The 13,222-nt window shown below is 36.4% G+C and overlaps 1 protein-coding gene and 1 pseudogene across 4 annotated transcripts in view; one reads left to right on the forward strand and one right to left on the reverse strand.

Annotated features, from left to right (window-relative positions):
- Positions 1–13,222, forward strand: part of CEP112 (centrosomal protein 112) — a 575,007-nt gene that overhangs the window by 171,763 nt on the left and 390,022 nt on the right. For 3 of the 4 annotated variants that reach the window (XM_058284590.1, XM_058284587.2, XM_058284589.2), the window contains exon 17: positions 6,763–6,842. In XM_058284590.1, coding sequence (XP_058140573.1) covers positions 6,763–6,842 — 80 coding nt within the window. The remainder of the gene's footprint in view (positions 1–6,762; positions 6,843–13,222) is intronic. The other variant, XM_071210757.1, reaches the window with a different exon arrangement.
- LOC101412045 (etoposide-induced protein 2.4 homolog pseudogene) lies at positions 4,154–5,120 on the reverse strand (annotated as a pseudogene).

Here is a 13,222-nt window from a genome sequence, read left to right on the forward strand (position 1 = left end):
ACCAGTTCAGTTCTTGTTTCTGTGCCGTAAATTCTGCCCCACTTTATGAATTTCCAAATATATAACTGAGTCTCTTTTCTAATTTACATTGGTGCCCCTCTCTTGATTGCTTAACTTCCTGAGGTGCAAGGAATTAAATTATATATTTAATAGAGTTCAGTAATTGTGCTTTGCTATTAAAATGGGTTATTTACAGCAAACTCTCATATTTGAAAATATATACTGTGTCTTTGACTAGCTGGTTTGTATTTTCATTATTTAATACTTTAAAATTCTTTTTTAGTATTAACAGTACATACTGGAAAAAGAATTACAAGAAAATCAATTCAAGTCTCTTCCCCTTATCATTAGTATATTAAAAGGGAAAAGTTGACACTAAAATTCTGAGTTGTTATTTAATTTTACATGAAAATAAATAGGGATTTTCTTTAACATAGTAGGAGTCTTAAATATCTAGCCTCATTTTTTGAGATCAGTATGCAGTAATTTCTCATTTACCTGGTCTGATGTTCAAATATTTATCACCTACAACTATCTGGAATATTGGTAAAAACCAAAAATGTCATCCCAAATGTCCCTTAAACATACAAAACACATATACTCAATTAAAAAAAAAAACCAATAAGCCTGAACAGCATATACGGATGAGCCTAGCTTGGGCCAGTTAGTATACTAGGTCCTGAATATAAAAATAAATGAGAAACAGCTTATAATTTTAAGCTTACAAGTCTGTATGCTGACACATGCATGCTTTGCCCAGAGGGAAGTCTGTCATTCTCCTACCCAGATAGTTCCATTTAGAAGTGGTTCTAATAATTTTATAAGTGAAAATTAGCTCAAGTTGCTTGAGTTAGCACACTGACCAGCACCAAAAGGAGGCAGTTGAAAACTTGACAGAAGTTAATATTGACTAGTAAGTGATAAAAAACACAAGAACTCAAAATGGTTAGCATTCGGGGGCCATTTTCTGACCAGGGCCAATAGTCTGTCTAAGGGAGTTATTTTATTGTGGCGCATTATGATTTTAGCTGTGCATAATGGTCATGCGTTATCAAGAAACTCTTTGAATAGGAAATATTTGATCTGGGCAGGTAATAGTAATAATTTTTATCCTCCCAATATTGTTCTAAGAGCTTTCCATAGAGTAACTTAATTCTTCACAATTCTTTGATGTACTTACTGTTTTTATACCTATTTCTCAGAGGAGGCAACCAGGGCACAAAGTTTTAAGTAACTTGTGATGGAGTAAGGATATGAACCCATGGAGTTTGACTCCAGAGTTTGTACTTACAATCAACATATAATTTTAGATAGAATTTTTTTCAAAATGGTTAATTCTTTTGAAAATTTCTCCTTAAAGTTGTAAATTTCAATCTGAAAATTCACTTCTACAGAACTTGTTGCATTGCTTGAATTTAAATAAAAATTATTTTATTTAATTACCTATATCTATGGTAATTTCTGCATATATGTGTATTTATGTAGTGAGAATAAAAGACATGTCAAAATATTAAAATATATTTGCAATGAAGTTCTTCTAAGGTTTTGAGTATACTTACTGGATACAAGCTGAAAGAAGATGTTTTGGAGTATAAATTCCAGTGATAACACATTAAAATATCAAAATGTCTTGGTTTCAATAAAAGATTACCAAAAGAAAAAAAAAAAAAGGAGGATGTAATGGTTCAGGAAAAGGAGAAGATTAAAACATTAGAAACCATCAGTGAGGAGGCTTAGACCTGGTATATACCAGGAAAAAAATATTTTTAAAAAGTGGTTTTAAATATGCTCAAAGAGCTAAAGGAAAACATGGACAAAGAACTAAACGAAACCAGGAAAATGATATACCAACACAATATCAATGGAGAGATGGAAATTATGAAATGAACCAAAAAAAGCTGAAGACCACAGTAACAGAAATTAAAAATTCCCTAGAGGGGTTCAACAGCAGATAGGAGCAGACAGAAGAAAGAATGGGTGAATTTGATAATAGGACAATTGAAATTGTTCAGTCAGAGGAGCAGAAAGAATAAAGAATGAAGAAAGGTGAACAGACTCTGAGGAATCTGTGGTATACCATGAAGTGTATCAATACATGCATTATAGTTGTACCAGTAGAAGAAAGAGAGAAGAGAATATTCACAGAATTAATGGCTGAAAACTTCCCATATTTAACAAAAGATATGAATATATGCATCCAAGATGCTCAGTGAATGCCAGTAAACCCAAATAGTCTCACACCATGGCATATTATAATTAAACTGTCAAATGTTAAAGAGAATTTGAAAGCTGCAAGAGAAAAGCAGTATGTCACATACAAAGGAGACTTAATAAGATTAAGTGCCAATTTCTCATCCAGTACCATGAAGGCAAGAAGGCAACGGAATGGCATATTTCAAGTGCTGAAAGCAAAAAAGTGCCAACTGGGAGTGGATGTTGCTCAAGTGTTTGAGCACTTGCTTCCCACGTATGAGGTCCCATAAAACAAAAACAAACAAAACAAAGACACCAACTCAGGGGAGCTGGTGTAGCTTGGTGGTTGAGCACTGGCTTCCCACCTACAAGGTCTGATGTTCAATCCGGGGCCCCAAAAAAAAGTGCCAAAAAAGAATTCTATATCCATCAAAACCATATTTCAGGGAAGCGGACTTGGCCCAATGGATAGGGCATCCGCCTACCACATGGGAGGTCCGCGGTTCAAACCCCAGGCCTCCTTGACCTGTGTGGAGCTGGCCCATATGCAGTGCTGATGCGCGCAAGGAGTGCCCTGCCATGCAGGGGTGTCCCCTACATAGGGGAACCCCATGCACAAAGAGTGTGCCCCATAAAGATAGCCACCCAGCACGAAAGAAAGTGCAGCCAAGAATGGCGCCACACACACGGAGAGCTGACACAAGATGATGCAACAAAAAGAAACACAGATAAGGATAGAAGTGGTCACAGAAGAACACACAGCTAATGGACAGAGAGAGCAGACAACTGGAGGGGGGAGGGGAGATAAATAAAAAAATAAATCTTCTAAAAAAAACAAAAAAAGTATTTCGAAAATGAGAGTAGGATTAAGACATTCCCAGATAAACAAAAGTTGAGGGAGTTTGTTGCCATTAGACCAGCCCTACAAGAGATGCTAAAGAGATTTCTGTAGGTTGAAGGAAAGGACAATAGCTGCAGTGGTTTCAGCCACATGAAGAAATAAAGATCTCTAGTGAGGGTAATGAGTAAATATAAATCCCAGTGCTATTATGTTTTTTTATTTGTAACTCCACTTATTACTTCCTACATGATCTGAAAGGTAAATGCATAAATGTAATGATAAATCAGTGGTTTTGGATTCATAATGTAAAAACATGTACTTTGTGACAAGAATTACATACATAAAGTGGGGGATGGAGGGGCATAGTAATATAGTTTGTATATACTATTGAAGTTAAGTTGGTAGCAAAGGAAATGAGGTTATTATAGATATAAGATGTGAAATTTAAGCCCCATGTTAACTACTAAGAAGATATCAGAGAATATGTAAGCTCATAGAGACAGAAATTTGAGTATAGGTTACCAGGAGTGCGGGGCAGGGGAAATGGAGAAATAATGCATAATGGGCATAGGGTTTCTGTTTGGGGAGATGAGGAAGTTTTAGTAGTGGTAGGGGTGAGGGTATGGCAACATTGTGAATGTGATAAATCCCACTGAATGGTCTCCTTGAGAGTGGTCTAAATGGGAATGTTCCCACGAATAAGAAAAAAAGAGCAACTAAAGAGACAATGACAATTAAATGCAATACGTGATTCTGGATGGGTTTTACTAAAGGAGGAGAAAAGGCTCAAAGGACATTTGGGACATATGAAAAAACTGGACTCTAACCTTTATATCAACTTTAAATTTCTTGAATTTGGTAACTGCACTTAAGGTGATTACATAAGTGAATATCCCTTTTCTTAGGAAATGTACATGGCAGTCTTAAGTGTTCAATAGGCATGAGGAATACAGTAGATAGGTAGATAGGTAGATGGAGATTTAGTTCCTTGGAAAGAAGGGAATATATAGAGGGCCCTTGGCAGAGTGGGTCCTGCCTTCCCTGGGTAAGGGAAGGTGAACAGGAAGGTGATCTGCCCAGCCTTCCAATTCCACCCACCCCCTTCAGATGGCAGGAGATTCAGTGGCCTGCAGCAGTCGTTAGTTTGGCAGGGATAGATGTGGTGAAGAGAACTTCTCTGTGAGGTTGAGCTACTCAGGGCAGACTGCAGGTAGACTGCAGGTAGAGTCCATTGTTTAAGACCACCACCAAGGAGAAGAGGTGCAATTGGAAAAGGTAGGCTTTGCCAGGGGCCTCTGCCTCATTGGCTCTGATAATGAATAAAGGAAAGAAGATAGAGAAGAGGCAGCGGCTCATAATGTATGAGGACTGCATTGCTGTGAGCAAAGCCAAGGGCAAACCAGATCCAGAGTAGTAAGGTCAGTTCCTTTCTATATTTGACAGCTGCTGGTGCATTTCCATTCCTTTATTGAACCAGTGATATTTGAAGCAGTAGAGTGAGTAGAGAAGGGACATATGCAAGAGACTAACCAGCTGACCAACGGTATAGATAGGAAGGAGATTCACAGACATCCCATGGATAGGAAAAGCGCCTGCAGTAAAAGGTGGAAGAACTTGTTGGCAGTTATTTTGCTGACACTAGGGAACGGGTGAGGCTTCCTGATACCTCAAATGCCAGATCAGATATATCTTGAAACCACACTGCATTGACAGGTTTGCTAAGCACCAACGGTGGGAATTGACAAGTTCCAGCCACTACCAAACATCCCCACATCGAGATGGATCACCAATAATCTTTGTGCTGTTACAGACTAAACACTCAATAAAACAAGATGAGCCTGAACCTGAATATTCTGCCATTCCAAGCGTAGCACTGAAAAATTCAACTAATGACACGTGGTTTGCTCTCCTTCAGCTCATGCTCTGGGCTCTCTGCTGGACTAAGGCTCTACATGCTCTTCTCAGATGCTGCTCTTCTCTTGGGCTAGATTCACTCATCTAGTTTTGAGATGGTACAAATACCCCAGATGGAGTCTTTAATTCCCCTGCCAAGGTCCTGGAGAAAGGTTTTAACACTGTCAGCCATCTCTTTACCACGCAAACTATCAACTTCATAGAGGAGAGAGAAGCACCCCCAAATCTCTCATCATGAAGGTCCCAGCCACAGGTTCCCACCGGGGCTCTCCCAGGGAAGGCCCCTGGGCCGCACGGGGCATGCCTGGGCCACAGCTGGAAAGTCTGCTTGAGTAGTGTTTTTACTCCAATTCAATGTGCCTTCTTTCTGCCAAGCACTGTGATATGTACTAGAGATTTGAGATTAAGAAGACAGCAATTTCGATCTTGAACCTGGTAAAATTTTGAACAACAGGCTTTTCATTCCTTTTCCAAGTAAAGTAAAATAAATGTTGTGGCAAAAATTTTCAAGGTAAGTTGTTCCTTTTCTTATTGCAAAAATAGTCTCCATGAAATATTTCCAATTTATTATTTAAAATATGGGGAAGAGGGGAACTCTCGTCTCCTAATTCTGATATTCCACCCTCCCCAACCACCCTGCACTTTCCTCTCTGCCTTTATCAGTATTTCCCCCCCCCCAACTTTGGTGATTGTTATCAAGCAACCAGTAGAAGCTTTGTGATAGTCTAGTGGAAAGCTCCCTCCTTTTAGTTTACAAGCAACTTTTGATTTTAATTTACTTAAAAAATCTAAGACATCAAGGGGAAAAAAATAAAAGAGAATTATAAAAGGAAAAGGTCAAAGAATATAGGGTTTATATATCTATATAGTTAAATAGGTCCCCTCCAAATAATATAAATAAGCAACTATAGGTATTTTGGGATAGCACTCCTTTAGTGTTTGATATAATGTGTTACAGTGTGTGTGTGTGTTGTCATTGTTGTTTTATTCACTCCTGCCCCCATTCTCTACTCCTCCAGTTGCACCTTGAGCATCATCTGGGTTACCAATAGGTCTGTGGCTTGATATTCTTACCCCACTCAGTAACTTGAGCCTTCTTACCCACCAGCTAGGTCTGCATCGAGTTGCCATGTATATGGAACCATGGTTGCTGTTTTTCTCCTCCTTTTCTTCTTCAGCAATACCAAAGCTTCCTTTTCCTATTTGAAATCCTTATAACAACCATGTTAGATATTCTCACCTGTATTTGCATATGAATTGCTTCCTGTGAAAAGAAAATTTCATTTAGTTCTCATTATACATGCTGCCATCCCACCTACTCAAAGGATGACACATTTAAGACATTGATACTCTTGCAGGGAGATTTTTCTCCCAAACTCTATAAACATTTGTTTATACATCTTATTCCCAGCATTGGAAGAGAGAACTAATTCATTAAAATCCAAATGTGTTTGGGGAATACAGAAACATGATTTATCATATGCTCTTGAATTCCTTGGCTCGTGTGTTAAATTTTTTCAAATGTGATTGCTCCCTTCTTTAGTTTCTTACATGTCAGTTTCTTTTATAAAGAATTCTCATGCAGGTAGATTCAAGGTATAATTAACTTTGGTCAGAAAATCAGTATTGGAAATATAGTACTGAATTTATTCTATGGTGAAGAATGATTATGGGTAACCAAGTACCTATCTTGAAATACCTAAATCTAATTTTATACAAAAATGGATTTAAGATTACTGTTTTCATTGTTCATATTCTCCTTTGAGTATATTTTACTTGTCTTTCAGTAAGTTTTACATGTCTTTGACATACAGGTTCATGACTTACAGAATGAACTTGATAAAGAAAAAGAAGATGCTCAAAAGAAAATCCATAAGTTTGAGGAGGCTTTGAAGTGAGTAAAACTGTGATATGTTTAAATTTTTTTGGAGTACTTGTACAATAATCTGAGCCAAATTAAGTACTAGAATATAAACTTCATATTTTTATAAGAGCCTTGCTATGGTTTAGTTTGAGTCAGTTTTCCACCATGAGTCTCTATTTTCAGAACTTTATTACTAGCCAGTAAATGTTTTTAAAAAAGGGAAAAATCAGTTCAGCTGTTTTTAAGTGATAGGAATGTAAGAAAATAGAACTTAGTGGTTTCAGATGCTTTCTTTCTCTTAAGTGAAAACAGATTTTTTAAATATTTGAGATTTAGGTCTTAGGAAATTTAGAAGTCCCTCTGCAGATTTTGTTGAGAAATTTGGGTAATGAAATGTGCCAGTTGTTATATTTGAAAATGGCCTACTAAAGGCATTATTTTGGAAGGATTTTATCTTAGGCTATAAAACTTCAATGTACATAGGAGCATTAGGTTTATTTGTCTTTTCCTTTTTTTTACCAAGTTAATTTGGCCCTTCTTATAACCAGGTTTTATGTTACAGTTTTTAGCTAGAAAACACTGATTAATTCAGTAAATATTGAATTCCCGCTATGTGCCAGGCAATATGTAGTCCTTTCCCAAGGAAGTTACAGATGGTTGGAAAGATATTAAAGCCATTTGACAATCACAGTTCAGGGCAATAGGAGCTTTATTAGGATGAGGGTCAACAGGGTTCCCACCCCAAGAAAGTGATTAAGGAAGGAAAGTTTCCTTGAGCTTTACACAACTAGCTAACTCCCAGAGACTCAGCTAACTAAGCAAAGGGAGGAAGAGGGAATGGTTATGCAATCTTCCCCAGGCAAAATTTGATACTAAGCTTGTTTGATTCTGGGTTTTCATTTTGGCCTATTTGTAAGTTATTTCTATTTGGAGGTTTGGGGAAGCAAGAAAAGTGGTATTGAATTAAACACTGTTTGTACAATGTATTGGCTTAGTTGCTGAATAGAACATCATAAAAGAATATGTTCTATGCCATCACAAACTATTAAACTTTTATCTACACGAGGACTTACTGCCTATTTGTTCATATCACCATGAAGACGTTAGAGGAAATCAAAAGAGAAATTCAATAGCCAATAACTTTCAGGTCAAATAATTCTATCTTATCATCCAACTTTATTAATGACAAAAGTAGGGCATTCTTGCTTACTTTATGATGATGTATTAGTCCGGGTAATCCAGAGAAACAAAACTAATAGGCGATATGTCTGAGTGTAGATAGATAGATAGATTGATTGGTTATAGGAATTGGCTCTTGCAACCATGGGGATTGGTAAGTCTGAATTCCATAGGGTAGGCTGCACACTGGGAACTCAGTGACATTGAATTCCCCTGGAGAAGCCACAAGTTGGGAACTCTTATGCAAATGACCCTGAATTCCCCTAAGAAGCTGGCTGGCTGAGGTAGAGATAGAAATTATTTCTGACTGCTGAAATCCTCAGTTCTTGCTTTAAGGCTGCCACCTGACTGGATGAGTAAGCTCCTTTGTTGATTTTACTGTAATCAGCTGTAGATAACAATCAACTGATTAATGGTTTAAATCCATTTACAAAATACCCTCACAGTAACAATCAGCCCAGTGCTTGACTGACCAAACAACTAGCCAAGTTCTAACCATCACAGATATATGCCCTTCTTTTATTCTTCATTAATTCATTTTTCCTCTTTAAAATATTCTTTCTTCTTCTATTCAATTTACCACGGTTTCTTCTTTCTTTTGTTTTTTTTGCCTCTGTTCTTGTAATTTCTTTATATTCTTCTTATTGGCTTGTTGATTTTTATTTTGTGTTCCTAAAGGAAGGGATAACAACTTTAAATAATAATCAGTTACTTGTTTAGAACCTACAGTGTAAATACTCAGAAGTATCATACTGAAAGAAATAAAAAGTTTATAAGACATAGTGCTTCCCTTAATGATTTTACAGTCTAGTTTAACCACTTGTAATACTTAGAGTAACTAGGTATTAAGTTGCTGACAATTAGTGCAATTAGAATTCAGAAAGTTTTTTTGGTAGAATATTAGTTTATTTGTAAAACAATATATCTTTTAGTGTTCAATGATAGTGAAAGAATCCCGAACCCTCCATAGTTTTCTATACAGATTGAACATAAGCATTTTCTGAGCCAACTTTAGGGACTTCAAAGGTCTTTGCCAAATAGCGAATTTTCACTAAAATTCTTTTGTAGATTTATTTCTCCCATTCCCTGTGGAAGTTCTGTCTTCATTTTGACTCAATATCTGGATGATCTTAACAGTATAACATCCAGAACAGCAAAAGTAATAATATGGTCTGAAAGTAACAGAGTGACTTCTTGTGAGCTCTGATCCTTCAAAAGAGCACTATTTTCCCAAAGGAAAATATTCTGGGGGCTACTACTTTTGAATCTAAGAATAGTGTTAGGCCCAGTTGGCCCAGAGATAATTCCATTTGTTAAAATACAGTTATATAGAATTTTTTCTTGACTATTAGCAAAAAGTTTTCATCAGTACATATGCACAAAGGTGAAGAAAAATCTCACCTGTAGAATGCGATATTATTCATGTAGTAATTTTTTCTTTCATTCACTCAATAAAGGTTTATTCTGTGAATGTTAATAGAGTATTCAAAAGAAATAAAAATATATACACATAAGCTCATATATATACGAATGCATAATAAATGTGATTATCAGATTTTTAAAAGCATGTAATAAAGGAATAATTGGTGAGGTAGATTAGTAATGAGAAGTTTCTTAGGAAAAAAAAGGTTTTAACTGAGTTTTTAAGGAAGAGTAGGAATATTTGTTTAAGAAAAGATAAATAAACTAACCTTGTTTCTTGGTCCCATCCTTTTCTTGCCAGACATGCCAAACTCTGAAGTTTCTTCTCTCTTGCGTTCCTGTTATCAGGCCTTCTCCTTTGTCAACTTGGTCCCCTTGTTACATTACCATGTTAGCTCCTTCCATATACTAGCCTTCCTTTCTTCCTAATTCACCTCAAAGCTACCAATTTCTGTCTTACGTATCATCACTGGACCTCTTGAAAGAGGAATCTGGACTTGTTGCCTCTGCTTTCTCACTGTCCATCCCTCTGATTTTGTTGTTTTTTTATGAAGCCTTCTCTCCAGGTTAGAATCAATATAGATTTCAAAAATCCATTTTCACCAAAGATTGAAGAGTGAAGTAAGTTTAGAGTCAGAAAACCCAGCTTTGAGTCCTGGCCCTGCTACTTATTTGCTATATGGTTTGGGGCAAGTTTCTTAAAATCTCCAAACTTAAGGCTTCTCATCTTTGAAATGGGGACAATAATAACTTTGCTTATAGGGTTGCTATATAGATTATGTGAGTGTGTGTATGTGCATGAGTTCTGTGTATGTCTGCCTAAAGAACTTTAGCACATCAATATTCTATTATTATGCTACCTGGAGGATAAACTAATAGCCTAAAAATGATCATACTCAACAACAAACTAGGCATTATTTCATTGAGATACAGTAACCATTTTGATGGTTTCTTGTAGTTAAGGAGTTTGTCTCAGTTATCTGGAAAAGTGCTATTTGGTTTTCCTTCAAATATTTTATTACATTATCTAAATAGAAATATTTGTAAAGGTTATCTGTCGAGTAATTAATTAAGAGTAGAAATTTATCCTCTTAAGGACAGTAGGGCTATTTTCCCTTACCCTAAAGGGCCTCATAAATGCAGGATAGAGGTTTATTTTTTACCCCCTCTCTTGCAGTAAGTCAGAGTACTAAGATCTGATTGCTCTGCTGGTATCAAATACTTTCATATATTCTAATACTTTGCAGGCTCGGAAGTCAGATCCTGAAACTTAATTAACTAGATATAAATTAAGCTATTTCATTTATATCATCTCTTGCCCTCTGTTTTAGTTTATTAAAGGGCTGCCAATGCAAAGTACCAGAATGGGTTGGCTTTTAGAAAGGGGATTTATTTGGGGTAAAGACTTACAGTTCCAAGGCCATGAAAAGTCCAAATCAAGGCACTTGAAGAGGGACTTTCTCACCAAAGTCAGCTGCTGCGTGTTGAAGCTGAGGTTTGAACTCAGCTGAGGGCAACCAGGCATAGGGCTAGTCTCTTTCCCAAGCCTCTGTCCGTCTCAGCTGCCCCTCATTTTTCTAGAGTTCAGCTGCAAGCTATCAGGCATATAGCAGGGTTGTCTCCTCTTGAGCTGCTCCATGGGCCCAGCCTCTTGGGGAAATTGTAGTTAAGCGATCCTTTAGTCCCCTCTCACTTGGCAGGGTCAAAAATGGCAGCCCCCTTTTCCTCTCTGTGACTCTGTTTTTATCAGACCCAGCAAGAGGGCAATAACTCAACATGAACCACACCCAATTGATAGTCCAATCCCAAACCCTAAAATCGATCTTATCATGTAATCTAATCAAAGGCCCCTCAACTGAATTTAATGCAATAACCCACAGGAATAGATTAAAAACATAATCTTTCTCTTTTGGGGTTCATAAAATAATTTCAAACTGCCACACCCTCACCTATATCATTTGAAGTTAGGCAGGGGCCTTTTTTATTAGGATCATTTTTCAGATGAGGAAATTGAGGCACAAGGTGGTTGACAACAGAAATATATCATGATGGGAAAGGACCTAGAATGTAGGTTATCTGGCTTCCAAGTCTCAGGTTCTTTGACTCACTCAGATCATAGAATTTTGCACCTGTGTGGAGACATTCTTGTGAAATGGGATGATATGTGTTGTGTTTGAGATGGCAATGGAAAGAAGTTGGGTAACCCACATCTGACAAAATAGTTGTATCAAAAACTGAGAATGGCTGGGAATTTTTCTGTCAGAGTATGATGCATTTGATATTTATACTTTTTCCACACAATTGAAACTGTCAAGTCAATCTTTGACTTAAAGCTTCAGTTGATCTTTTAGAATCTATTGCTACTTAAGAGGGATATTTTAGTTTGCAGTCAGCATTAAATGCTGACTTTAAATGCTAATTCTTTGAAGCTAATTTGCCTGTTGCTGTTTTTTCTCAGAAATAAAACTGGTTTAACTTTGCTGCTTTAATATTATTTCCTTTTTTTTTTTTTTTTTTTTTATTTCTCTCCCCTTCCTCACCCCCAGGTGTCTGCTCTCTGTGTCCATTCGCTGTGTGTTCTTCTGTGTCTGCTTGTATTCTTGTCAGCAGCACTGGCAATCTGTGTCTTTTTTTGTTGTTGTGTCATCTTGCTGCATCAGCTTTTCATGTGCATGGTGCCACTTCTGGGCAGGCTGCACTTTTTTTGCACTGGGCGTCTCTCCTTACAGGGCGCACTCCTTGCATGTGGGGCTCCCTATGCAGGGAACACCACTGCGTGGCACAGCACTCCTTGCATGGATCAGCACTGAGCATGAGCCAGCTCATCATATGGGTCAGTAGGCCCTGGGTTTGAACCCTGGACCTCCCATGTGGTAGGCAGACACTCTATCTGTTGAGCCAAATCCTCTTCCCTTAATATTATTTCAATTCTTGTTTTATATACATTAAATTTTTTGCTTCCTATTTCATTTTTATTATAGAAAATTATTTTAATAATTTCCAGTACCTGTGAGTTATCTGAAATTAACTGTAAACATGGTATGAGTTGTATGAATTCATTTTTCAAATGTGGGTAATTAATTATATCCTAAACTTAGTAGACTGAGGGATGGAAAAAATGAATATCCATATATAATAAAATTATGTGATGTAGCTGTCTGAAAGAATAACACTGAAAAAATATATTGCCTTTTGGTCAAGTTAAAGTCTATCCACAATATATGTAAATAGTACAAGTTTGGTTTATTCTTATTTTCATATATTTTTAGCCAAATGGATTTCTAAGTTTTATATGCTAAGATAAAATAAAACTTTGTTCTGAGATATTGTGTGTGTGTGTATGTATATGTATCAAATATTCAATTAAACATTTCAAACTCATCTATTTGGATTGAAAAACTTTTTCAAACCTCTGTTTTTCAGCAAAATATAAAAATACCTTGAAACAGATTCTGATTCAAACTTCTTTCACTTGTCTCAAATAGTAGAAAACGTAAATATTTTAACCCTGAAACTAATTTATGCAAACTTTGTTTTTAAGTTAATATTGATGATATGTAGTAATAGTTTCTCTAGACCATATAATATAGGTCTTTAGATGATATAATTATCAATGTCCCTACAGGAAGCATGTCCTTATTTAACCAAAACAAATTGTTTTGATTGTAGCTTGCTACATATACTTAGACACATTTGTGTGTATGTGTCTGTGTATAAGTGTATATACAATAAATAAAACTTTTACTGGATTTTTAAAAAAATTCAGAGAAAAAAAAATTTCAAATCTGGTCCAGCCTCTCTGGCCAGAG

This window comes from Dasypus novemcinctus, chromosome 21 (assembly GCF_030445035.2).
Source record: "Dasypus novemcinctus isolate mDasNov1 chromosome 21, mDasNov1.1.hap2, whole genome shotgun sequence".
Lineage (NCBI taxonomy): Eukaryota > Metazoa > Chordata > Mammalia > Cingulata > Dasypodidae > Dasypus > Dasypus novemcinctus.